The sequence below is a fragment of the Scomber scombrus genome, chromosome 3 (genome assembly GCF_963691925.1).
Source record: "Scomber scombrus chromosome 3, fScoSco1.1, whole genome shotgun sequence".
Taxonomy (NCBI): Eukaryota; Metazoa; Chordata; class Actinopteri; order Scombriformes; family Scombridae; genus Scomber; species Scomber scombrus.
In genome coordinates this window covers 29169344-29192586 of record NC_084972.1, presented here as the reverse complement: position 1 = coordinate 29192586, position 23243 = coordinate 29169344, and the positions used below count along the sequence as shown (strand labels likewise).

The 23243-nt window shown below is 38.9% G+C and overlaps 3 protein-coding genes across 3 annotated transcripts; 2 read left to right on the top strand and 1 right to left on the bottom strand.

Annotated features, from left to right (window-relative positions):
• Positions 1 to 982: 982 nt before the first annotated feature.
• On the bottom strand, positions 983 to 4216 carry rps23 (ribosomal protein S23). The gene is made up of 4 exons (XM_062415624.1): positions 4164 to 4216; positions 2471 to 2630; positions 1910 to 2030; positions 983 to 1168 (listed from the first exon to the last, which is right to left on the bottom strand). The coding sequence occupies exons 1-4, from the start codon at positions 4165 to 4167 to the stop codon at positions 1022 to 1024; spliced, it is 432 nt and encodes a 143-aa protein (XP_062271608.1). The 5' UTR covers positions 4168 to 4216; the 3' UTR covers positions 983 to 1021.
• A 6329-nt stretch (positions 4217 to 10545) lies between these two features.
• atp6ap1la (ATPase H+ transporting accessory protein 1 like a) lies at positions 10546 to 13713 on the top strand. The gene is made up of 6 exons (XM_062445550.1): positions 10546 to 10623; positions 11153 to 11214; positions 11330 to 11530; positions 11723 to 11773; positions 12527 to 12764; positions 13423 to 13713. The coding sequence occupies exons 1-6, from the start codon at positions 10546 to 10548 to the stop codon at positions 13711 to 13713; spliced, it is 921 nt and encodes a 306-aa protein (XP_062301534.1).
• A 3420-nt stretch (positions 13714 to 17133) lies between these two features.
• pde12 (phosphodiesterase 12) lies at positions 17134 to 22529 on the top strand. Its single transcript, XM_062415938.1, has 8 exons — positions 17134 to 17792; positions 18836 to 19263; positions 19562 to 19667; positions 19958 to 20102; positions 20335 to 20413; positions 20529 to 20651; positions 20791 to 20996; positions 21900 to 22529. The coding sequence occupies exons 1-8, from the start codon at positions 17203 to 17205 to the stop codon at positions 22017 to 22019; spliced, it is 1797 nt and encodes a 598-aa protein (XP_062271922.1). The 5' UTR covers positions 17134 to 17202; the 3' UTR covers positions 22020 to 22529.
• Positions 22530 to 23243: the final 714 nt, after the last annotated feature.

Here is a 23243-nt window from a genome sequence, read left to right as displayed (position 1 = left end):
CACCATCCTACGATCACAAGTCTGCTGAGAAGAATCCCATATAAAATTAAATATATAACTATACCTGAACTTTGAATCAAATAGGCAACATATACGTTTTTTATTTCCTGTGACTGTCCAGCTGCTCAAGGTGAAACAAAATATAGCAGCTGTGGTTAAAGCTTCTTGAGAAAAGCCTCTGGTGCATCAGGACGTAATGTCACCAAGCTTTTTATTTTCCCATCTTATGTTCATCAGATGTGTTTCAGTTTTAATAATTACAGCTGTTGACACGGATGGAACATCTGCACTTTACACAGTGACGCTTTAGGTCTTTTTTCTACAGACTTCCACAATTTAACTAGATTTGAGTATTAGGCTCTTAACTCTGTATAAACAGGGATTAAAGCAAAAAAAAAAATCTGACTGAATTTTTTTAGCTCGTTCGACCACAGCTGCTAATAACAGCGTCCTGTACTGACGCAGCAGCTCATCCAGTATCCGAACCTTTTATACAGAACATCGAGGAGGAATAAAGTAGTAATATTCCTGCATTGAACAGATAGCTGCTCTTCTCCTCTGTCTCAGCGGGGCGGAGATAATCCCTCCATGCAGCAGATAGCGGTGGAGAGTGGTGACGATTTAACTCAGTCATTTAGAGCAGTAATGGTCTGCTTGCTTCCAACACGTTAACAATTCATTGATATTTGGAAATTGACTCACGTATATATATATATATATAATTTGGCAGTCCAATTGACCGAAATCCATCATAGCGACAGAGAATTTTAATCCCTCTATACCATGAACCTTTTCCAGCAGAGGTTTCCCCATGTAATATAAGTAAGATCTTTGTGCAACAAACATTTTCACTGGCTAAGCAGTTACATGTAAACAGCTGCACTAATTTTCATGCTTTCAAAGTCCTACAAGTCCTTTAGAAAGATGTGAACATTTCCTCGTGAGTAACAAAGAATTCAATGAAAACACGAGACAATTAAACTGTAATTGAAAATGTATTTTTATTTTCTGCCACAACTATTTATGACCTTGGTCTCTCCTTCTTGCCTTTGTACAGTGCCAGCAGGGACACATTGGCAACCTTCACCACCTTGAAACGAACACCAGGAATATCACCAACGGCATGACCTTTACGTCCAAATCCTGCCACCAGAACCTCGTCGTTTTCCTGCAGGGGAGGAAAAAGAGGAAGAAAGGGAAAGGGTGTTAGTGCCAACCGAGTAGTTCTAACATATTTCATGTACCATACATTTCATATTAAAAAAGGGAAAATGTCAAAATTCAAGTTTCAGATGCAGGAAGAGTTCAGTCAACACTTAAATATCTATAGATTTTGGGGAAAAACTCAAATCCAGATCAAATTTGGTGTCAGTTCAAGACATCTGACCTGCAGACAATTTAGATCCTGATAGATTTTTCTGAAAGCTGTGAAATAATGTGATCCGAGAGCATAAATCATTTTGTTAGACTTGAACAGCTTTTTTTTTTTGGGGGGGGGGGGTCTCTCTTTAGGAGTGGCTGATGCTTCAATGACAGTAATACCTTCATTTTAAAACACGCTACGTTTACACCTAGCGGCCACACTACACAAGCCTTTCTGAACCTCTAAAACAAGACAGTTGAAAACATTGCTGACCCCGTTCTAGTGGAAACTCCAGGACTGTGGTTTAGTCTGGATGGGCTGTCAGACTAAAACGCCTTAGCCTTGGAGGGGAGGAGTGATGGTAGAGGAAAAAAACATCTACTCATCCAGACAAGCACTAGTTTCCAGTTCCACCCTACTCAGATTGACTTCTATCTTAATTTTTTTGGTGCATATTCTTGACAGAAACCTCTATCGCTGCACCATCACTCGCATATCGGTTTTTTTGTTGTTTAAAAAAAAAATGTGGGCAGCTTTGCCGTTTACCTCGATGAAGTTGAGGCAACCGTCATTGGGGACGAAGGCGGTGATCTTCTTGCCGTTCTTGATGAGCTGAACCCTCACACATTTCCTGATGGCAGAGTTAGGCTGCTTAGCCTCAACACCACTGTAGAGAGAAAACACAACGTTCTTTAAAAGAGCTGCAAAAATAAAACAGAACAGTTTGAACCAAGCAGGCATCTGTACAAGTTCCACATAGATCTGTCCTGTAAATACCCTCTGCACTGTAAGTCGTATTTTGGGGGGGATTTTATCTTAAATGTTTAGGTTTTTTTTCAGTCTGTGACACAAGCAGTAGATCATTTATCAAAAAATAAGAAAATGAATATCAAAAGAATAACAACTGTTATAAGAAGACAGCACCACGATTCTCGAAAGTGCCAAGACTGAAAACATGAAAGTCTAAAAGACTGCAATGATTAACACTAAAACATTCTTCAATGAGACGCATCAGGTTTTTACCACTAATGTTCAAGCAGGAAGTATTGAGATCGGGGGGGGGTCTCTCAGCCATCGCATCAGCTTGGCAGGTCAGATGGTACTTACACTTTCTCAAGGACGATGCCTTTGGCGTGAGAGGCTCCTCCGAAGGGGTTGGCCTTCAGGGCTGTACCCAGATGGGCCTTCTTGTATTGTTTATCGTGCCATTTCTGCTCACGGCGGTGATTGCGGAGCTTCCTGGCGGTACGCAGACCACGACACTTTCCTAGAAGAAAAAGAGCGACAGGAAAATTTAGTTGGAGCCAACGCAGGACTGCAGTCTTATTTTGTTTGATGTGAAATCGAACAAAGCATTGTGTCTCATATTTGGAGAGATCAGTATCTACACAGTGTTCCTACAAAACGAACGTTCACTAAAGGCAATGATGCAAAAAAACAAATGACTATGCTTTTGTGGCAGAATGATACAATTTACAACATTCTAACAAGGAGACCTAACCTGCTACTGGAAAGCCTCAATTACTTTCACAGGTTATCAATTTTTCAAGCATGTCTTAAAACTATCGCATGCCCATATGAACAGTCAAAGAGGTTTTCCACACTGATCATTCCTCCTGTTCACACTGGCTACTAAAATATTTTTTAGTGTGCTTTACTGTAAGTGATGAAGACAAAATGTGTCCACAGTCATTTAGTGCAAAAATGCATTTAAAAGTTTATCTGAAGCTTACATTAGCTTTTAGCAGTCTGAGTTAGTCATATCAAGTGGATATCTGTCACATTTACAGTTTTTTCAGCATCAAATCCCCTCAATCAAAAGAGGGACATTAGCAAAAACAGACTGAAGTATAAAGATATCTACTTGATTGGACAAACCTGGACTTAAGCTTCATATTAGCTTCTGATAAACTTCTAAACACATTTTAGCACAGGAGGAGGAACTGCAGATGTTTCCTTGCTTACATTGAAAGTGAATTATGAAAGGATCTCTAAACAGCCACTATGAATGATGAAAACAAGAAAACCTTATCTCAATGTTCATTTAGACTCCTGTTATAGACTTGAAAAACTGACTGACCCTTAATTTAACATACTATACAAACTAAAACCACAGCAACACAAACACAGGCAGAATGATAACATTAAGTCATAAAAACGGCTTGTATTTGTCACAATTTTTCACCAATTAAAAGCAAAAGAACAACAATGTGTGGCATAAACTAAAGGACACTAGTAGAAAACGACGTTAATCAAAATATCAACGACTACCTTAAACTTAGCTGCCTGTTAAATAGGCAATACATACAACAAATTACTTCACTACTTATCATAGGGAACAAACACTTTATGCTCTTAATTAAACCCTTTTGGTGAGTTTTTATTGCAAATATTCATCAATGATCCAACCTAACGACCAGCTTTAACTAACAATCACAATCTGAGACTTCACGGACATCAGAATCCAAGTAAAGCTTAACATAAGTACTTTAACGTGTTGTTTAATCATATTTTAATGTGAGATAAAAACCAAATTAATGTGATATAATCCAATTTAATGTGAGGATGAACCGGCCGTGATGCTAAGCTAACATGCTAACACGCCGCGCTATGGCCGCTCCACGTTGCGGACAAACAAGAGCCGTAAAAACGATTAAATTAACCCGCAAATGTGGAGTTTAACTGTCAGAAACACATCGATAATAGTTTATAAGATCTTCATGTATAACGTCGATGTGTAAAACCCGAGCAGTGAAGGTAATTATGTGTATTTTTTTAAGGTATAAAGTGAGAGACGAACCCATGATGCAGCGAGTCAGGGAGGAAAGGAAGGACCCAACATGCACCGCGGCAATGTCTAGTCCGAGGACCCCGGACAGGAGGATAGTAGGAGCTACACAGGATGCCTGACTGAAAATAAGACACGTTTTAACTATAGACTGTGTTCATTAGCAGTGTTGGAGAGTAATTAGTTAAATGTAATGGCTTTAAGTAGTTTAATGACAAAATAAATGTAACTGTAATCTGTTACAGTTACTGAGAAAAAAATGTGTAATTAAATTAGTTACTTATTTAAATGTTGATGATTACAAAGGAGGTTACATCTGAAGTCAGACCTTTAAGATTTTGCTCAGGAGGGTTTTTCCCTCATTTTTTAATATTTAACATGTTACTGAATACATATATTACCAGACTTTTGACTTTCTTTCATAAAATATCTTCATTTTATATTCCAAAATCTACATGAACTAATGAATACATTTTCAAATGAGAGATAAATCTTGTTTTATAAGAAATTATCTCCCTTATAAACGATGTCAGTATCCATGAAAAACACCTGAACTTAGATTTTGGTGCTTAATGGGTACACTTACCCTAACAGCTGAAAACAATCGTTAGAAAATTATTAAAGTAATCAAATATACATTATAATACAAAGTTACATTACCTTGATAAATTGAAATAGTTACATTACTTATTACATTTTAAACAGAGAAACTAGTCATCTGTAACCTATTACATTTCTAAAGTTACCTTCCCAACCCTGATAACACACTAACTAACTAACATACTTCATATTGTCAGAATATGATCAAACACTCCTACTCTTTATTAATAACATTACTTTCCCACTCAGCGCTGTACTCAGCAGTGATATCCCTCCCTCTGTAGACTATAAGTGCTAAATACGTAAAGACATGCCAGACTTTTCACCTGCTGAAAAACGTATACATCAGTTACCTGTTAAAAAATGTAGTCAATAACATAATACAAGTACCACAATAACAATAATAATAATAATACAACGATTTACTAACATTAAGTACATTTAACAGTATCAAGTACAATGTACTTAATTCTAAACTTAACATCTGTGAAAATATTGAGTTGACGTTACTAAATTATATTTAAGCATAAATAATATTTAATTAAACTAATTAAGTAAAGTCTACTTCATTTTTTCACAGAGTGGAACGCCACTGTTATTGAATTATTAAGTACATCTTATCATTTAGAGTTATGAAGTAACTAAGTAGATTTTATTATACTTTTTTCATTGTTGTATGAAATGTTACTCATTATAATTATGTAATTGATGAATGTTAATAAATCTTTCTATACATCACAAATCATACAACTACAATACAATACAATCAAACTATTTATTTTGTCAACATTAAACATTAATTAATAACTCAATTCAAATGACCCGAAACAGTCAACAAACAAGTGCATTTACTAAAAATTCTGTTTGAAATGACAAATGATGCCCTGGGGACTGGAGCTCTTATTTTAAACATCTAAAATTTCAGCATTTATAAATGTAACAGTGGCATGACTAGCATTAGTCAGTGAAACATGGAGACCCCCACTTATATCGTTTTACAATGGAGCTAAAATTACCATAGCATGACTGAATGCTCATTCAGGTGTCAAGAAAATCAAATCACCATTACACTCCCCAAGCCTGCATGTACTACAGTGTATGTATATTGTATAATAATTGTATTATTCTGTACATGTTGTTGACTGAAGGCATCTTAAGTGCTCTGCTCTGCCAGTTTAATCATCATCTCTTAATCTACTGAAATTAAATTCATATTGACTGAGCTGCTCTGAAAATATGAGTGAGAGAGAACAATGCCTTTAACTGGTGGGCAGGACTCTCTCTGCTGAGTCTGTCTCTGTCCTTCCCTGATTGGCTGATTCATCAGTCTGTCAGGGGGGGCTTACAGACGGTGGGCTGATTAAAGTAGATTAGGAGAGAGAGAGAGAGCGAGAGGACAGGGGGAGAGAGTGTGCTGGCATCGCGCTCTGGTCACCACAGCGATGGCTTCACCGTGGAATCACTGCTGCATCCTCCTCCTCCTCTCTCTCCTCTTCCTCCTCCTGCATCTGCAGTCGTCCTCCTGTCTCGACCAACAGCCGGCTGACAGGTAGGTGAAAAAACAGAGAAATAGACACACAGATGTAGTTTTACCTTGATGATTGGTGCTGTGGTTTTTGACCTCTGCTGATGCTTTAATCTTTGACTCTTGACACGTCCAGTCTCAGGATTACTGATGTGTTTCTGCTGCTGGACCCACCAAACCATATGTGGGTTTTCATTGATTGTGTTTCTTTAAAGCTGCATTAACTCATTTTTGTATTTGGTCTTTTGGGGACAGAGGGACACACTGAGAACCTCTGATGTATTATCATCTTATAAAGTAGTTGTGGAAAATATGTTTTACACATTTTATACACCCAGTAAACACCTGATCATCCCACCGGAGTCTTGTTTTTGTCCTCCACATCAATGTACGTACAAGACTGACTCTGCCTTTAGCTCTGTTTGTCTCCAGTCAAACAGCCGCCTGCTGCAGGAAACACTGAGACTGAACCAAAATTGTAAATGTGCCCTAAAACCAAAAACCAGGAGCTAAAAGAGGTGAAAAAGCCCTGCAGGGCTGCAGAGCTTTTTTGGTCCAAACCAGAGCTGAAACAAGACTGAATATTGGTCATAATGGACACAAGTCAGTATCCAAGTATCTCCAGTTACGTCCAAGACTGATGACTCTGCATCTCAGGATTTATGTCCACTTCCAGTGTTCAATAGTAATGCAGGAAGTTGTGTGTCCTTTGTGTAGAGAGGGGGGAAATAAGGGTGTGTAAGTCATGGTGGTAGATGGGTATTTAGCCAGTAGTGCAGTGATTAGTCGGTATAAAAATAATTATTTCAACTGTTCTGATGAAAAATTAATAATTTAAATAAATCTTTAAGCAGAAACGCCAAATATGTGCTTGTTCTAGCTTATTATATGTGATGCTTTAATGCTTTCTTTGTCATACATGAACAACAAATGTAATTTCCTTGGGCTTGGGTCGGTTGGTTGAATAAAATCTATTCACCTTTGACTTTGGAAAATTAGCAGAGTCAGCCCTACATGTCTGACTTTCATTTAGGAGTTTGCATGCCGTTGCAGACCTGAAGATATTGTTCTCATTTTCATTAACCATTACCACAGTTTTTCCCTAACATAAGTGTTATAACTGCCTTAAAAATGCCTTTACTGTTTATTTGCCTTAACCATGATCCCCCTCACCTCAGTCATACATAACATAGTTGCTTTGTGCAGATTTCATTGAAAGCTAGAATTGTAAAAACGTTAGTATTGTTCCTAAAAAAATCAGTGTTCATTAAATGTTACTCTGTGTCTGCTGGAATTGCAGTGTGCAGCTGTTGACGGCAGAGGAGGGAGAAACTGCAAAATCTCCTTTTGGCTGAGAGCCACCCTTTCCTTTATGAGTGTGTGTGTGCTCATGTTTGTATGATTATATAATCAGTGCAATCCCACAATGTACACCTCTTCTGACCCAGTACACCAGAGGAGCGAAACCTTTTATTTGGGCTGTTGGGAGGAGTTGCTTTAATACATTTATTATACGCAGAGAAAAATGTGTTTTTTTCTGCATCTGCAGAGGTTTTTATCCTGACAGGCACTAAGTCCCCAGACAGAGGCAGAGCGTGCACCAGACTCATTTAGATTAGGCTGTCCATGGCCAGACAACTTTGGTTGATTATTTTGCACAGTATTAGGCTACACGCTCCTCCCAAACTGAGCAGAGGAGACTCAGTGTGTTTTGGTTTTTGACAGACACACATGGATAAATCCTCATATTAAATTAAACAACAGTGTGTTTTGCTTGACATACCTTAAACATAATGTATGTGAAAATGTTTTGCTACAGATTTGACCAAATATATTCCAAAATGGAGTACGTACATTTTGAACTGCAGATGGACATTTGGCACCTACAGACTTTACATTACTTATAAGGTACATGTGAAGTATATTTCAGGCTTTCATGTGAAGCAATATGAAAACAGAAATGTACTTTTTCTCCATGAATCCTTCTGGTCTCTGCATGTCTCTAAAAATATATACATATATATATATGTAATACATATATGTAATGTATATTTAAATTCTCTGATTTCATAATTGTGCCCCTGAGTTTTACATTATTTCAATTAAATACCTTTCTGCCATCCGCTTACGTAGCTGTAGACTTTATTACAATAAAAGCGAATGAAATCTTGCGATCATAGGCAGAGCAGATGGTCACACTGAGCCTGACCGCATCCTGCTACCCAACTCAAGAGCTACAGATGCTGAACAACATCCCACCTTTCCTGCTAAAGTCTCCTTCATATCTGACCTTCAAACATGTACACACCAAAAAACCTTTACTGGGAAAAAGTGCAAATTAGCTGCTCAGCTCCAGACCATTAAACAGCATGTAAACATCCTGCAAATGTCTCTTCAGACCAGTTGGATGCTGGTTTGGTTGTTGCTCGACACACCGCCTGCCCATCGCTTAGCTGTGCAGCTCGTTTACTTCGTCTCTCTTCATATGGTGTAACAGCGGTAGTCTTTCAAATAACGTCAATCAACCAAAGACACCGACATGCTCCTCCAGCTGAGTGCGACAAAAAGGAGCATTTTGCAGAGATATGGTTGATCTCCAGGGAGTCATTGGAGTTAAAGGCATGAACACCAGACGATTAGCACTCTCACTTCAGCTGTAGTTTTATTGAGGCAGACGTTATTGTGGTACATGTCATAGTTTCAGTGCTACAAGACAAACTTTTAACACAAAATCAGCTACAAGGCTCAGCATCTTCTCCCATTAAAGTAAACTCTGACTTCTTAAAAGCAGAAGTCTGACGACACTATAGACACCCAGGTAGCGGTCATTACAATGTCTTGTATTTTAAAGACCTTTTTTTTCTTCATTCTAATAACACAAAACCATTAACATGTAAAGAAGGATAATCAGTGTGATTTCAGTTCGACTTTAATATTGTAAAAAAAAACAGGTTCTCTGGGTGATTTTGAAGCTTCGTCCTTGATGTTGCCTTACTCGACCTGTTGATCTGCACAGGCTCAGGATTCTTTATATAAAACCTGAATGTGCTGCATGTTTTGTGAAAGACAATCACAGCTTGTATTTGGTGTTAAGCTGATCCTGATATGAACTCATTGTCCGTTATATTTCGCCTACAAGAGTCTAATTTCTCTGTCTCTGTAATCTGGGTCAGAGAGGGTCCTCTCAGGATCAGTACATTTCTGTACCAGACTGATCTGTTACCTTAAGGATTAATCCACAAGGTGAACGGCTGGAGTACAGGACAACCCAGATGCATTATGGGTGCTTGACACCTCATGGGTTACTCTCCTGGTCAATATCTTCTATATTTAACCATCATCATTCAGGGTAATTGATATATGCTTATATATACGTTTCATTATATTTGCATCCTTTCCTAATATTTTGAATTATTTTACTGTTATCCAAAAGTTATGAGCGCTTAAATGAACACTATTAATTTGGCTTTTATAAGACACTATTCAGTCAAGTGAAATGTTCTTTTTCTTCTGGGTTTTTGACTGTTTCAGTTCAAAGAGAGGCTGATTTTTTATTTGAATATCTAATCCTAAACATTTCTGGATTTAGGTAAAGTTCATGCCACACACTGTCAACTGATGATGAGCTAGATTTTAAAGAAATGTATTTTTAACGACTGAAAAAAATATATAATGCTCACAAATGAAGACTGTAATAGTAACTAATTGTTTTTAAAAAAAGAAAAGAAAAGAAGAACTACTAATAGAAAAGAAGCAGAAGTCCAAAATTAAAAGACTTTAGTGAGAAACGAACTATTAACACATTGGTTGCAGTTTTTCTAGAAGACAACATGACATGCGATTGATGGTGGGGACAATCTAAAAGCAGAAAATATGTGAAGAACTGAAAATCATTGAATATTGTTTCAGTTATTGATTAATCCTCCTGTCACTTCTGTTTACAGTCCTGCTGTCTCTCCAGTTCATGGTAAGTCCATCTGTCTGTATCTGTCTGTATCTGTCAGTCATTATCACCACTGACTTTCTTAACTTGAAAGTCTTCCCATAAACTCCACCGCTGGATTGTCTAGGAAACAAATGATTAACTGCTATCAACTTTTCAGGAATTTTAAAAAAATGTTTGGTTTAGTTTGGCGAATGTTCATTTTTGGCCTAACAAAGGATTTAAAGCTTTTACCAGCAAGAGGGACTTTAAAATATCTATATAAATACGACTTGTTTCATAAAACCAAATGAATCTTGTTATTGTCTGTCTCTCCAGATGCAGGGATGGCAGAGAGTGATGGAGGGATGAGGATGGAGGGGAGTTTGGTTCCTGCTGGCCAACCAATCAGACGACTGCTGCAGGTAAAATCAGGAAGTTTTAACTCTGCTGATATTTAACTTGAAATAAAGAGCGGTGGGAGCAAAAGTAGCCGTGCCAACATGTAGAAACACAACATCACAAAGGTCCTGCATGTAACATTTTACTTTAGTGAGGATAAACAAGAATCAGCTGAAAATCTAATATAAAGTAATTAAAAGTGAAGAATGGTTTAGTTTCACTGTTGAGTGAAAGAATTGTAGTTTTAGGTTTTCTAACCCTTTCAGGTCAGTTGAAGAAGAGAAAGGAAGGAAAGAAGGATAGTATAAATGAAGTATAACAGGAAAGATATAAAAGGATAAAAAGAAGGAATGATATGGTAATACCTGCTGCCTCAGAAGTTGTACACACAGTCATATTCATACAGTATAAGATCAGATATGCAAACAAGAGTATCTATAAGTTAAATATTGGGTGAATTAGTCACAGTTTCTCATTAGCAATTAACAAAAACTATCAACACAAATTGAAATAGTGTTTCACATGATTTTTTGCCTCCTCTCCAGTCTCTAGATGTATCACGGAGAAAATTACTTCAGATGCCAGGATATCCAGTTCCCTTTCCTCCCCTCAAGGTGACGTAGTCTACAGTCGATGATTCAGCTTTAACACAGTAAAGTATGGCAGCGTATTGCATTGCTGCCACTACGACAATGCTGTGTTTGTCTAATTTTATTCTGGCTGCCCCAGTTTTTACCAAGAGGAGAGTCACAACACTCATCTCTCTGCCCACCAGGTGTTGTCCAATGGGGAGCCGTGTCTCCTGTTCCAGGCCAGGAGGCTGTCTCTCCGCTACGAGAGGCAGAAGCAGCTGGACCTGACGGAGCAAGCCTTCTCTCCTCAGAAACCTGTAGACACCAGTCAGTCTGTCTGCAGCAGAGACAAGGCCATGTATGTAAAGCCGTGACCCATCTGTGTACCTGTCTGTCTGATGTGCACAGACCATTAAAAGCAAACATTACTTATTTAGATTTAACTGTTTGTTGATGTGAAAAGGAGAAAACTTGTCAAATCAGTTCAAACTGAGATCTCAGCTGTTCAGAGAACTGACTGTGCATCTATCTGTCTGTATGTCTTCACCAGGCTGGTCATGAGGTTTGGTGATGTGGAGGATGTAAGAGACCTGTTCATCAGGTAAGTCATACCTTGAATTGAACAAAACATATTCCTAAATTCTGGATTTTACAAAAAAGGGAGAAGCTACAAAGTTTATCTAATTTGTGGAAAGACCTTACCTAATTATTAGTCAAAGAAGAGTATTTTTTATATGTTTTAAAATATATTTGAGGTCATATCGAGGCTAAAAAATCCACAGCCCTGAAAGCACCACGAGGGTGCTGAAAGACTCACTACAGCCCAGCAAACAAAATGGTTGGATAAGTGAAAAATGGAGAACTTTGTGGGCCATCAATTTAAAGTTTTCAGACTGAAAACAGCCATCAAAGCAATGCAAGGGGCTGTGTTGATGGGTGTAGGTTGTTTAAGGCTGGTTTGAGTAACAGATCTATGAGTTTGAAACCTTCTCAGACAGCACAAAAAAACAGCACCCTGATTTTTACTTTAAGACATGATTTTACAACTCAGGAAAGTTATGACAGTTGCAATTACTTTATATTTTGTTGCAGTGATTTCAAGGTAAACAGTAGAAATACAGTGTTCGTGCTACAAAGGAATCTACCAGGATGTATGCTTGCACTTATTTAATTGCCCGTTGACATCACCCTGCAGTCTTGCAAAAGTTCAGCCTGGTTAATCTCCTTTGCTGGACGATAAAACCCAGCGAGTAATCTGCAATAACACAGAACAGAGCAGGACTGCAGGAGATGAGTAGAAAAAACAATTTGTTAATAATTTATCTTCCTCTCCTCTCGTTCCTCTGATGTCCAGACTGCAGCTGTCCAACACTTTCTATGAGTCTTCAGGTGAGTGGTGGTTCTCGGTGGACAGCATCTCGCTCCTCTACAACACCTCTGAGGAAGCTGTGTTCAATGCCAGTGAGGTGTACGCTCCAGCCTCCTCTTCCTACCACTGCCTCCATGTCAGCAGCCTGCAGCAGTACAGCGCCCTGCTGCTGCCCAGCACCGACCATGCCCGCCGCTGGACCGTCACCTTCACTGACTTCCAGGTACGTGTCTGTTTAGAAACCTCACACATGGTCTGACTAATGCCTAATAGCCTCCAGCCCCCACCAGCATAACAAATGACATCTGTAGAAACTATCATAATCAGTATTTTATTTGACTATTCACTAAACCTCTCCCCTGAATACTGTCTGTCCAATCATAGCTTAGCAACCGTCGCTAGGCATGGAAGGCCTGTGAAGTTTTGCCAAGAGTTTGGAGGGTTGTTCTTTTACTATCCTCTTACTGTGTTCTTTTACAAGCTCTCAAAGTGTCCTGAATGTCTTAAACAGTACATTTGTCTGCTCTAACATGAACTGCAAACAATAGCCTGTCAGGCCATTTATTTATTAACTGCAGAAGTAACCCAGAATTACTTCCAAGGCCAAGAGTAGGCATAAAAAACGTTTGTAATGAAAGAAACATACAATTTGGGAGAAAAAGGTTTTTTTTTAGGAAAAGAAATTCATATGAAATTAACAAATAAAATAATTTATTCAAATAAATTCATTTGAATTGGAAAACGTATCATACACACATATAGAGTTTGGTTACTTTTTCTGGGTTCAGCCTCCTTCTACCTCAATAAGCAATAAAATTGAACTTTGAACACACATATTTTATCTTCTTGATTATTTTCAATACATCTGTCCCCTTTCACAGATTCAAGCGTTTAACGTCTCCTCTGGTAAGTTTTCTCCCGCGAGTGACTGCGCCACTTTCCTGACGCCGGCCATCATGATGGGCCTCGTAACTTCTCTCATCCTGCTGCTGGTCCTGGCCTACGCCCTGCACATGGTCATCCACCTGAAACACATCGAGCATGACAACGAACACAAGGCTGACATCTACTACACTGAAAACCCTGAACTCTCTGAACTCTCTGAACACTCTGAACACTCTGAACACTCCGAACACTGTGTGGAAAACATCACTGAGAAAAACTTTTTGTAGTGTGAGCAGGAAGGTAATTCGAGACTGTCAATACATACACTTTAAAGAGCAATGCAGTTGATTTGACGCTGGTGTAATATACTTTAAGCTCAGGATTTGATTTTTTTAAAATATATTTCTAGTGCTTTGTAATTTGCCTATTAGTAAGTTTCTGTACATGTCTTTATAACAAATTTAATAAAACAGACATTGAAAGTCTACCTTTTGATTTATCTGTGTCCTTCTATAGTTATAGTTCTATATTGTATAATAGTGTAAAATCTATTATACAATGTTTCTGTTTCAATAAGAGGAAAACTCAGATATTTATAGACTGGATCACCAATGTGGATTAACACAATGTCCTCTTCTTTTAGGCTTATGGCAATGGTAGCTGTTAGCCACTCTGTAAGCCATCTTCTGGTTTTTTCTAGCCAGCCTGAACTTTAATGTACGGTATACAGTTTTTATTTGATGGATAAAGCGATCGATGGCAAAGTCCCCAAAGTATTTCACAGTCCAAAACCATAAATCAAGCAAATATCACTCCTGGAAACATTCATTGAAGTGTCCTTGATCCAGGACCAATTTGCTACAACACTGGTGTCTGCCTCAGGTTATTTAAGTTAACAAATAGTCACAGACAAAACTAAACCAATATACTTCAGGGATGAGGGTTATCAGTCAGGGCCAGTCATGATCTTGTTGATCCTTTTTCATAGATTGCTATAAAGTTGTTGGTTTTATTGGTATTCCAGATTATGGTGAGCGTACTGACACAGAGCGGTTTGAGACAGTAAACTGAACCAGAGGAAATAAAATGGAAGCATTTTATACATGAAGATTAAGGCAGTGGTCAGCAAATGAAAAGAAACGAAAGGCAGGAAGGAGGAGGGGCATTTGCATTCAGACCTTACAATGTGACACACAGACAAAGATCATAGTAGTGAGTTAAAATGATCACTTTGTTAAGGTTAAAGAAATATGTGTTGTGGGTTAAAGTTCCTGCTTGCTTAAAGTTAGGTTACATTAAAAAGAACTTAAAAAAAACAAAAAAAAAACAAAAAGGGAAATGGGAAACGAAAACATTTGTCTCTTGTTGGCAAGTGTTTGGTTCTATCATTCATCCACTTCATTCTCTAAATAATGAAATCTGTCACCTTTATTCAGTATATACATCATCTGAACTGCGCCATGGCTCCAGGTCATAATTACTACAGCTGCTCGATGTCGTCTATCACTCAAGTTTAACCATATGTCTTTTTTTGGCCGGCTGACATAATGACCTATCGTGTTGTTTTTCTTGGGAAATGAAAGTTAGTTAGTTAGTATAAAATAGAGCACTTATGGTCTCCACAGAGAGTCATAATTGTGTCATGTGGAGCAGTTTGGGTCTCCATATAATCAAGAATTATGTAATATTGAACACTTTGGGTCTCCATAGCATAAGCCATTATGTAATATTGTACACTTTGGGTCTTCATAGAATAAATCATGCAATCTTGTACACTTTGGGTCTCCACATTAACTACTAATTATGTAATGCTGAACACTTGGGTCTCCTGAAAGTATTTAATATTGAACACTTTGGGTCTCCATAGCATCACTCATGTACTATTGAACACTTTGGGCCTAAACAGAAAGTAATCATTATGTAATATTAAACACTTTGGGCCCCCATAGCATCAATCATGTACTGTTGAACACTTTAGGCCTCCATACAAGTAATCATTATGTAATATTGAACCAAGCTGGTTATAGAATATAGAATCAACTATTTAATATTGAACATTTTACATTCATTTACTATTAATACATTCACTAATTTAAACTTTTCCCCCAGAGTTCTCTGTGCTATCTCGTCTCACAGGTAGCCTGGGGGCGTCAACGTTATCCCCTTCCTGTCCCTCTCCTATTATTTTCAATGTTAATTGTTTGTCACTGTGCCTCTCACTCCTCTCTCCCTCTGCTCCCTCTCCTCTTTATCTCTCCTTTCTCTCTCTCTCACTCTCTCTCTCCCTCAACCCCAACCGATCATGGCAGATGGCCTCCCACCGAGAGCCTGGTTCTGCTTGACGTTTCTTCTCAGTAAAGGGGAGTTTTTCCTTGCTGCTGTCGCCAAGTGCTTGCTCATGAGGGAATGTTGCGTCTCTTTGAATTTAATTACAGGGTACCACCTGGGGCTGGGTTATGTGGACAGAATTGAATATCACAATATTTTTGACCAAATACCTCAATAACGATTTTGCGACAATATTTTAGGTACGACTATTGATGCTTTCACAAAATATTTACACAATGAGATTTTAGATAAATAATCATCAGTAATGTGGATGTAATGAGTAAGTGGGTAAATGCAAATCATAGAACAGATACAACAGTCTAGTAAGTTAGGAAAATTACATCAGTTTACTGTAATGCAGCTTTTAAAAGCAGGAAAAGACAACACTTACGCCATATCACGATATTACAATATCCAAAATCTAAGACAATATCTAGTCTCATATCACGATATTGATAGCCCTATTACGGTCTAGACCTGCTCTATGTGAAAAGTGCTTTGAAATGACTTTTGTTGTGATTTGGCGCTAAATAAATAAAGACTGATTGATTGATTGATTGATTGATTGATTGATTGATTGATTGATTGATTGATTGATTGGCTCTTTGTAGAATCAAACTATTCAAATCATGTACAGAGTCAAAAACCAACAACGACCAGACTGTGTCCGGGGGTTATTTCCATTGAGGGAAGGTAAATACAACTTAAGAGGAATATCTATGTTCAAAAAACAATTAGTGAGGACAAATGCTAAATATCATTGCATCACAACAAAAGGAGTTAATCTGTGGAACAACTGTACTGAAGAAATGGAAACATGCAGAACATTAAACAAGTTTTAAACAGATATTTATTTATAGACAGGATGAACAAAGAGGTGGACTGAGATAATGTTAAGTGTGCTGTTTGTTTGTTTGTTTGTTTGTTTGTTTGTTTGTTTTGTTATTGTTTTCATTGGGGTTCTTTGTCTTTTTCTTTGTTCTCTTCTTTAGCTTGGAAGTGACTGATACATTAAAAAAGAAGGAAAGAAGAAAAAAACAACAACAACAACAACACCTTCTATTTTGTTTTAAACCACAGCCTATTTGTTTTGTTTCGTTATTTTAACATATTCGAAATAAACTAATTTTAAAAAAGTAATATTGAACCCTTTGGGCCTCTATACGTGAATCCATTTAATATTGAACACTTTGGCCCTCTATGGCTCCAACCATCCAATAACTGGTGTAATGCTAATACTATCCGGCAGGTGGCAGTGATTACGTGTAAAAGTGTTCAAGCAGCCATATTTGTCAAGTTATCATTTAGTTGCTTTTCTCTTCCGGTTAACTGTGACTGCTCTGATCTACAACCGGGGTGAAGAAGGAGACTCAGCTGTGTGGTAGATAACAGTAGTGTTTGGTATATTTTAGCCCCAGCTGTCCTCTTCCTATCGCCGGTCGGACTTCATGTTTAACCATCTCTCTGCAGCTCTCTCTCTGCTCCCCCGCCTGCTGCTCTCCTCCTCCTCATCCTCCTCACACAGGGCTTTAACCAGAGCCTGCAGCCGCCTCCTCCCCTGCAGCAGCATGGAGCCGGCCGTGGTGAGGTGCATCCCCGGGGAGCCCAAACTCACTATCTCCTTCAGTTTGGAGGGCAGCCACAAACACATGCTGCGGGACCAAGGGGAGACTTTGGGGAAAGTCCTGGCTCGGATATCTAATGGGATCATTAAGGGGCAAGGCAAGGCGAAGAAGTCAAAGAAGAACAAGGTGCAGCAGCCGAGTGAAGCTGCAGAGCTGGCCTTGGTGAAGCTCTTCCACGACGGGGATGAAGTGGCAGACACGGCGCTGAACTCTGATGCATGGCAGGATGGATCCGTGCTGCAGGTTGGAGATGTTAAATACTCTGTGCAAAGGAATCCACCGACTTTCACCACTGCTGAGCTCCCTCTGTCCCTGCTGGCTGGGTTTCCTGTTTGCCCCAAGCTGGAGGTGGAGTTTGGTAACCTGCAAGACTGCGAGTTCACCTGGTTCAAAGAAAATGTCCCAAATAAAAGGTAATTACAGTGAATTAGTAGGTTGGTACTGACAGGTTATAAAGATCCAAAGCTTATACAGTGTAGTGATCCAACATACATGCAATACATCCTATTTGAGTCAAGTTTTATGTGTACAATGTAAAGAAGAGGTTATTTTGCAGGCTGTAGTGATGATGTTGGAGTGGTATGTTTCCTCCATGTCTGCAAATAAAACTCAAACCATGCCATTTAAATTAAATTAAAACATGACTGATATATCCGCCTATATTAGGCCATTATTCTTTTGTAGATGCTGGTGGTTATAACAGGTGAGCAACAACAATAAACAGTAACAGAAATGTCACGTGGAAACATTTGTAGCTTTTCTTTGTTTGACATAATTGATAATTGGGTGTCTTTAGACTTTTGGTCAGACAAAACAAGACATTTAAAAAGAGCCTGTCATGCATGGCTATACTTTTTAAGATTTTAATTTATCTATAATATATAGTAATATCGACTGATTTGTAAAAAGAAATACAGATACAGTATGTTTGAAGTCATTTAGAAACAGTTTCTCCACCAGGGAGCACTGATAAGTTTATGTTAACATAGTAAAATGTCTAGCTCAGTTATATTTGCTCATAATACTTTAATAACCAAATGTATTTCTTATCAATTCAATTCAAACTTTGTTAGGGCACAGCTCATGGAGGAGCCATAGCTGTGTAAAATACAAAGAAGAAATCTAAATCTACATATAATTAATGGATTTTTTTCTTTGTATTGGCTTCAAAAATCCAGTATTTGATGGGCTGTAATCCAGAGTCAGGTTTAGTTTAAGATAGTGGTCAATGTGACAAATGAGAAAAATCAGGGCAATATGATAATTGATTGAAGAAAGTGTCCATAGAGTGGGGCTGCATAAAGAAAATTGATAAATCGTCGACAACTTTCTCCAAGTCATCAAAGAATAAAAAATCAATTTTTGAAGTATTGTTTAATGTAATTTAGTTACAAACATAACAGGACATCCATCACTCCTGTCCTTATTTTTCTCTTCCTTGTTGTTCTTCTCTTAGTCCTGAAGCTGGTGCAGAGGTTTCAGGTCAGGCCAGCAGTTGGACGGAGGTAGGAAGCGGAAGAGTCCACGTCCCGTCCAATCAGGACATCGGCTGCAGGTTCAAACTGTGCTGCACCCCCAAAGACGGAGCACGCAGCGGCCCGGCCAAGGAGCTGGTCTCTGTGGGAGCCGTGGAGGCCGGACCAGGCGTGTGCACGTTTGACAACCGACACGCCTACACCATTAGAGAGGCGGAGTGGCCGGCCATGAGGGTGGTGTCGTACAACATCCTCGCCGACATCTACGCCCAGACAGAACTGTCCAAGACGGTGCTTTACCCGTACTGCGCCCCCTACGCCCTGCAGCTGGACTACAGACAGAACCTCATCAAGAAGGAGCTGACGGGCTACAACGCTGACATCGTCTGTCTGCAGGAGGTCGACAAAGGTAATCCATGACAAAATAAAGAGCCGACTGACAGAAAATGAATCAGCTATCATTTTAATAATCAATTAACCTTTAAAAGTAATTTACAAAATAAATATACCAAACATTCTCTGGTTGCAGCCTCTCTAATTTGAGGATTCAAAACTTTTCTTTGTCTCATATCATCATCAAATCATTTATATCACAAGATTTGCAGTTTGATCCTGAAGCAAAACTGAACTCCAGATGACTCCTGATGTGTATACTATCATATACGGGCTTTCTTTCTGACTTTCCTCATGTTCTCTGGACTCTTCAGGGGTTTTCACAGACAGCCTGATTCCAACTCTTGATGCCTTCGGTCTGGACGGCGTCTTCAAGATCAAAGAGAAGCAGCATGAAGGACTGGCTACTTTCTACCGCAGGTCTGAATAAAATGTCTTCTGTGTTTTTTCATTATTGTCTGATCCTTCACCTCTAAAAGTAGAATTAAAAAAAGTTACAATGAATGGTTCATTTTAAAGCTCTCAAGAGTCAAAGCTGACAGCTGCCCACACAGGAACACTCCTCTAACGCTGCAGTCAGACCTTTATTTTCTTCCACAGCCTGAAGTCTTTTTTACTACTGAATTTTGTTGCTATGATATTCAAGTTTTAAAATCCAGCATTAAGTCATAATTATATAATAACATTATGTTGTTGTTGGGTTCTTTTAGGTCAAAGTTTAAGTTGCTGAGCCGTCATGACATCATGCTGAGTGAGGCGCTGACCTCTGACCCCATGCATACCGAGCTGCTGGAGAAGGTCTCTGCTAACGGCACCCTGAAGGACAAGATCATGCAGAGATCCACCACCCTGCAGGTACCGCTGTCCACCTGCTGTATTGAGCGAGAATACATAGGACGAGGACTCAGAACTGTTTCATTTAGTCTCGTTGAGCTTTGGGAAATTGTGTTGCATATTTTTTTGACATCTGAGACCAAAGAAAAATCAGAAAAATTATAGATGAAAGAATAATAAAAAATGTGTAAATTGCAGTCTTCAGCTTTTGTTAATCTCTGTTGTGACTCCTTCCTGTCTCATTCCTCGGCAGGTCACTGTGTTCGAGGACCTGAATAAACCAGACAGGAAGTTGTGTGTAGCCAACACTCACCTGTACTGGCATCCTAAAGGTAGATCAACTCTTCCCTCTGAACACACCTTAGTTACTGATATGAGAACCGATGAGTGATGATCTGAAACCCTTAAAGTACTTAAATAACAAACTTAATTGATTTCTTTTTGAAGGGGGGAACGTCCGCTTGGTCCAGCTGGGCGTCGCCATGCAACACCTGAGTCATGTGATCAACGAGGTCGCACCTGGAGCCCCTCTGGTGTTTTGTGGGGACTTCAACTCCACCCCAAACGCAGGTAACTCCACCACTACAGGCACGACCACGCCATCTTTAATCAACTTTAGATGACATCTGTACTTCTAAACATCTAATAAAACATTTCTCATTATTCTAGCAGAGTCTGAGTCCTGTTTGTGTATCTCTTCTTGTCTCAGGTGTGTTCCAGCTGGTCACGGAGGCTGCGGTTCCTCAGGAGCATTCAGACTGGAGCAGCTCGGGTCCGGAGGAGTCCTGCAGTATGGAGCTGCTCTCTACCTTCCCGCCGCTGCTGAGCGCCTGCAACCAGCCGGCCTACACCAACTATGTGGGAGGATTTCACGGCTGCCTGGATTATATCTTCATACAGCCTGACAGCATGCAGGTAATAATACTGCTACTGCTAATACTGATACTCCTACTACTACAATACTACTACGGCTACTGGTACTTTTGTCTCCCCCTACTGGCAGTGAGAGTAATTACAAAAACACTGTTAACTCAAGCTGACTTCGTAGGCTCTGCTGTAGCCTACTTTGTCGCTACTGTTGTGGCTTTAAAAAAGTGGATAAGAAGTACAGAGTGTCACATAAACCTTTATGAAATTAATCATTTCAGTCTCAAAGTTTGATCCTTTCAGTCAGATAACATGGATAGTCCAGAGCCACACGATTATATTATTTTATCCACATTCAGGTTGGCAGAGAGCTGACTGGAAGTTAGCCGGCTCGGCCAGCGGAAGTCTCTGGTTGTGCGTTCAAACAGCCAGAGCGGGAATGTCACATCTGAAATTAGATTTAAAAAGTGAAATATTTGTATTGTGAAATACAGAGATTTATCTGGCAGAGCTCAAATGGTTTTTACGATAAATACAGTTGTAAAGTGATTTGTTGTTTCAGTATTTTCATCATTGACCGTACAGCAGTTTCCGTCATGTCGCAGTCGCTGAAGAAATTCTGGTCCTGATTTTTAAAATGTGATTCTTGAGAGAGAAATTGAGAGCCTCAAGTATTTCAGATTAGAGAATTAAACTTAAAACTGTGAAAGCAGTAAAATGTCCACACACTAAAAGCTTAGATAGACATGTAGGACAGCTTTAAAGATACTATAAAACTGTTAATGGACTCCAAGAAGTCACATTAGTTTATTCTTAAAATGATACATTTTACAAATAAAACAAACTCACTGGAGATGTTATAAATCCTGGAAAAAAGTTGTTGATATGATGAATATGATTTATTTTTATGATTAAAGCAGCTCAACTTGAATCTACCCTTTTTATGTGCAGGTGGAGCAGATGATCCCTCTGCCGAGCCACCAAGAGGTCACCACATACGAGGCTCTGCCCAGCGTGGCTCATCCCTCCGACCACATTGCCCTGGTCTGTGACCTGCGCTGGAACCCCTGACCTCTGACCTCTGACCTCCAAACACCTGGTCAAACACGCTGGAGAAACGATCCAATCTGACTTTGGATTTCTTTTATACTTGAATTGCGTCTGAAACGTGTTCCTGCAGGTTCTCCAAAGATCACTGAGAGACGAGAGGAGCATAGACGAGCAGATAAATCATCTCACACCAGAGGAGAACTGTCTTTAACTACAATATGAGTGAAGTGTTGTGATTAAGTTCATACTGTATCAGAGTACAGTACAATAATTAAGAATTTTAATCACTGATATTCAGTGTTGGGGTTGTTACTGCAAACAGTAATTAAGTGCAAAATGCTTATTTTTCTGAATCAGTTACATTGGTTGGTTGGCATGTGGTTGGCTTTCTCTTACTCTCTAAGGTAAACTCTAATTGACTTTAATTCTCAATCACATGGTTAATGAATTAATATTAACATTTTATTATTTATTGTTATTACTTTGGCCCAACATGTTGTACAGTGGTGCCTTATTTTAAGAAAATAAAGTTTGAGCCTACAGCCATGCTTGAGTCAGATTATTGGATCATTCTTGTGCACTCTGCTTTTAATTCTTCCAACATTTAAAGGACAGATTCACTATTTTATAATTCTTAAAGTCTTAAAACAACAATTAGGTATCCAAATGAACAGTGAAAGAGGTTTTCTCCAATGTAATCATTCCTTCCTTCATACTGACTATTAAAGTCTGTGTAAAGCAATAATAAATATGAAAAATATGTTTTAATGTTCATTTGGGCTCCTGACTGTTGTTGTAAGACAGCCTTAAAACTTGTGCACCTGTCCTTTAAATCCCTGACTCAGTCTAATGTGACTTTTCTTTAGTGTTGGATGTAAATTGACTGTATGGATGCAGTACTGTGGCAGCGCCCACTGTCGCCACGCTGTTTTTCTCTGATTGGTCAGAAGTGAAGAAGAGGAGGCGGGACCAGAGTATTTGGTACATACCACTGTGTCTTATGTTAGGGGTGTAATAGGAAAGTTTAAATAAAGGTTATAGGATATGTGTGACAGCTGTGGCGCTTTAACCATTATTTTAGTCAAGAGATAAAATTAAAACACCTCTCACATTAATGTTCTAATGATTTAAGACTATTAGTGTACTCCAGTTTAGTCACCGGTCTATATAAACACCCCCGACTCACTGACAGCTGACAGAGGCAGAGCGTTAAGTTAGCAAGATTTAGTGAGTCAGACCGGAAAC

Excerpts from the sequence above, each read along its gene's own strand:
- pde12 (XM_062415938.1), top strand. The coding sequence starts at position 17,203 with ATGTTTAACCATCTCTCTGCAGCTCTCTCTCTGCTCCCCCGCCTGCTG. Across the intron at positions 20,103-20,334 it reads AGAGATCCACCACCCTGCAG|GTCACTGTGTTCGAGGACCT; the intron begins GTACCGCTGTCC and ends ATTCCTCGGCAG. Across the intron at positions 20,414-20,528 it reads CCTGTACTGGCATCCTAAAG|GGGGGAACGTCCGCTTGGTC; the intron begins GTAGATCAACTC and ends TTCTTTTTGAAG.
- atp6ap1la (XM_062445550.1), top strand. The coding sequence starts at position 10,546 with ATGGCAGAGAGTGATGGAGGGATGAGGATGGAGGGGAGTTTGGTTCCT. Across the intron at positions 11,531-11,722 it reads TGCAGCAGAGACAAGGCCAT|GCTGGTCATGAGGTTTGGTG; the intron begins GTATGTAAAGCC and ends TGTCTTCACCAG. Across the intron at positions 11,774-12,526 it reads GTAAGAGACCTGTTCATCAG|ACTGCAGCTGTCCAACACTT; the intron begins GTAAGTCATACC and ends TCTGATGTCCAG.
- rps23 (XM_062415624.1), bottom strand. Across the intron at positions 2,031-2,470 it reads GGCATCGTCCTTGAGAAAGT|TGGTGTTGAGGCTAAGCAGC; the intron begins GTAAGTACCATC and ends TTCTCTCTACAG. Across the intron at positions 1,169-1,909 it reads GTTGCCTCAACTTCATCGAG|GAAAACGACGAGGTTCTGGT; the intron begins GTAAACGGCAAA and ends CCTCCCCTGCAG.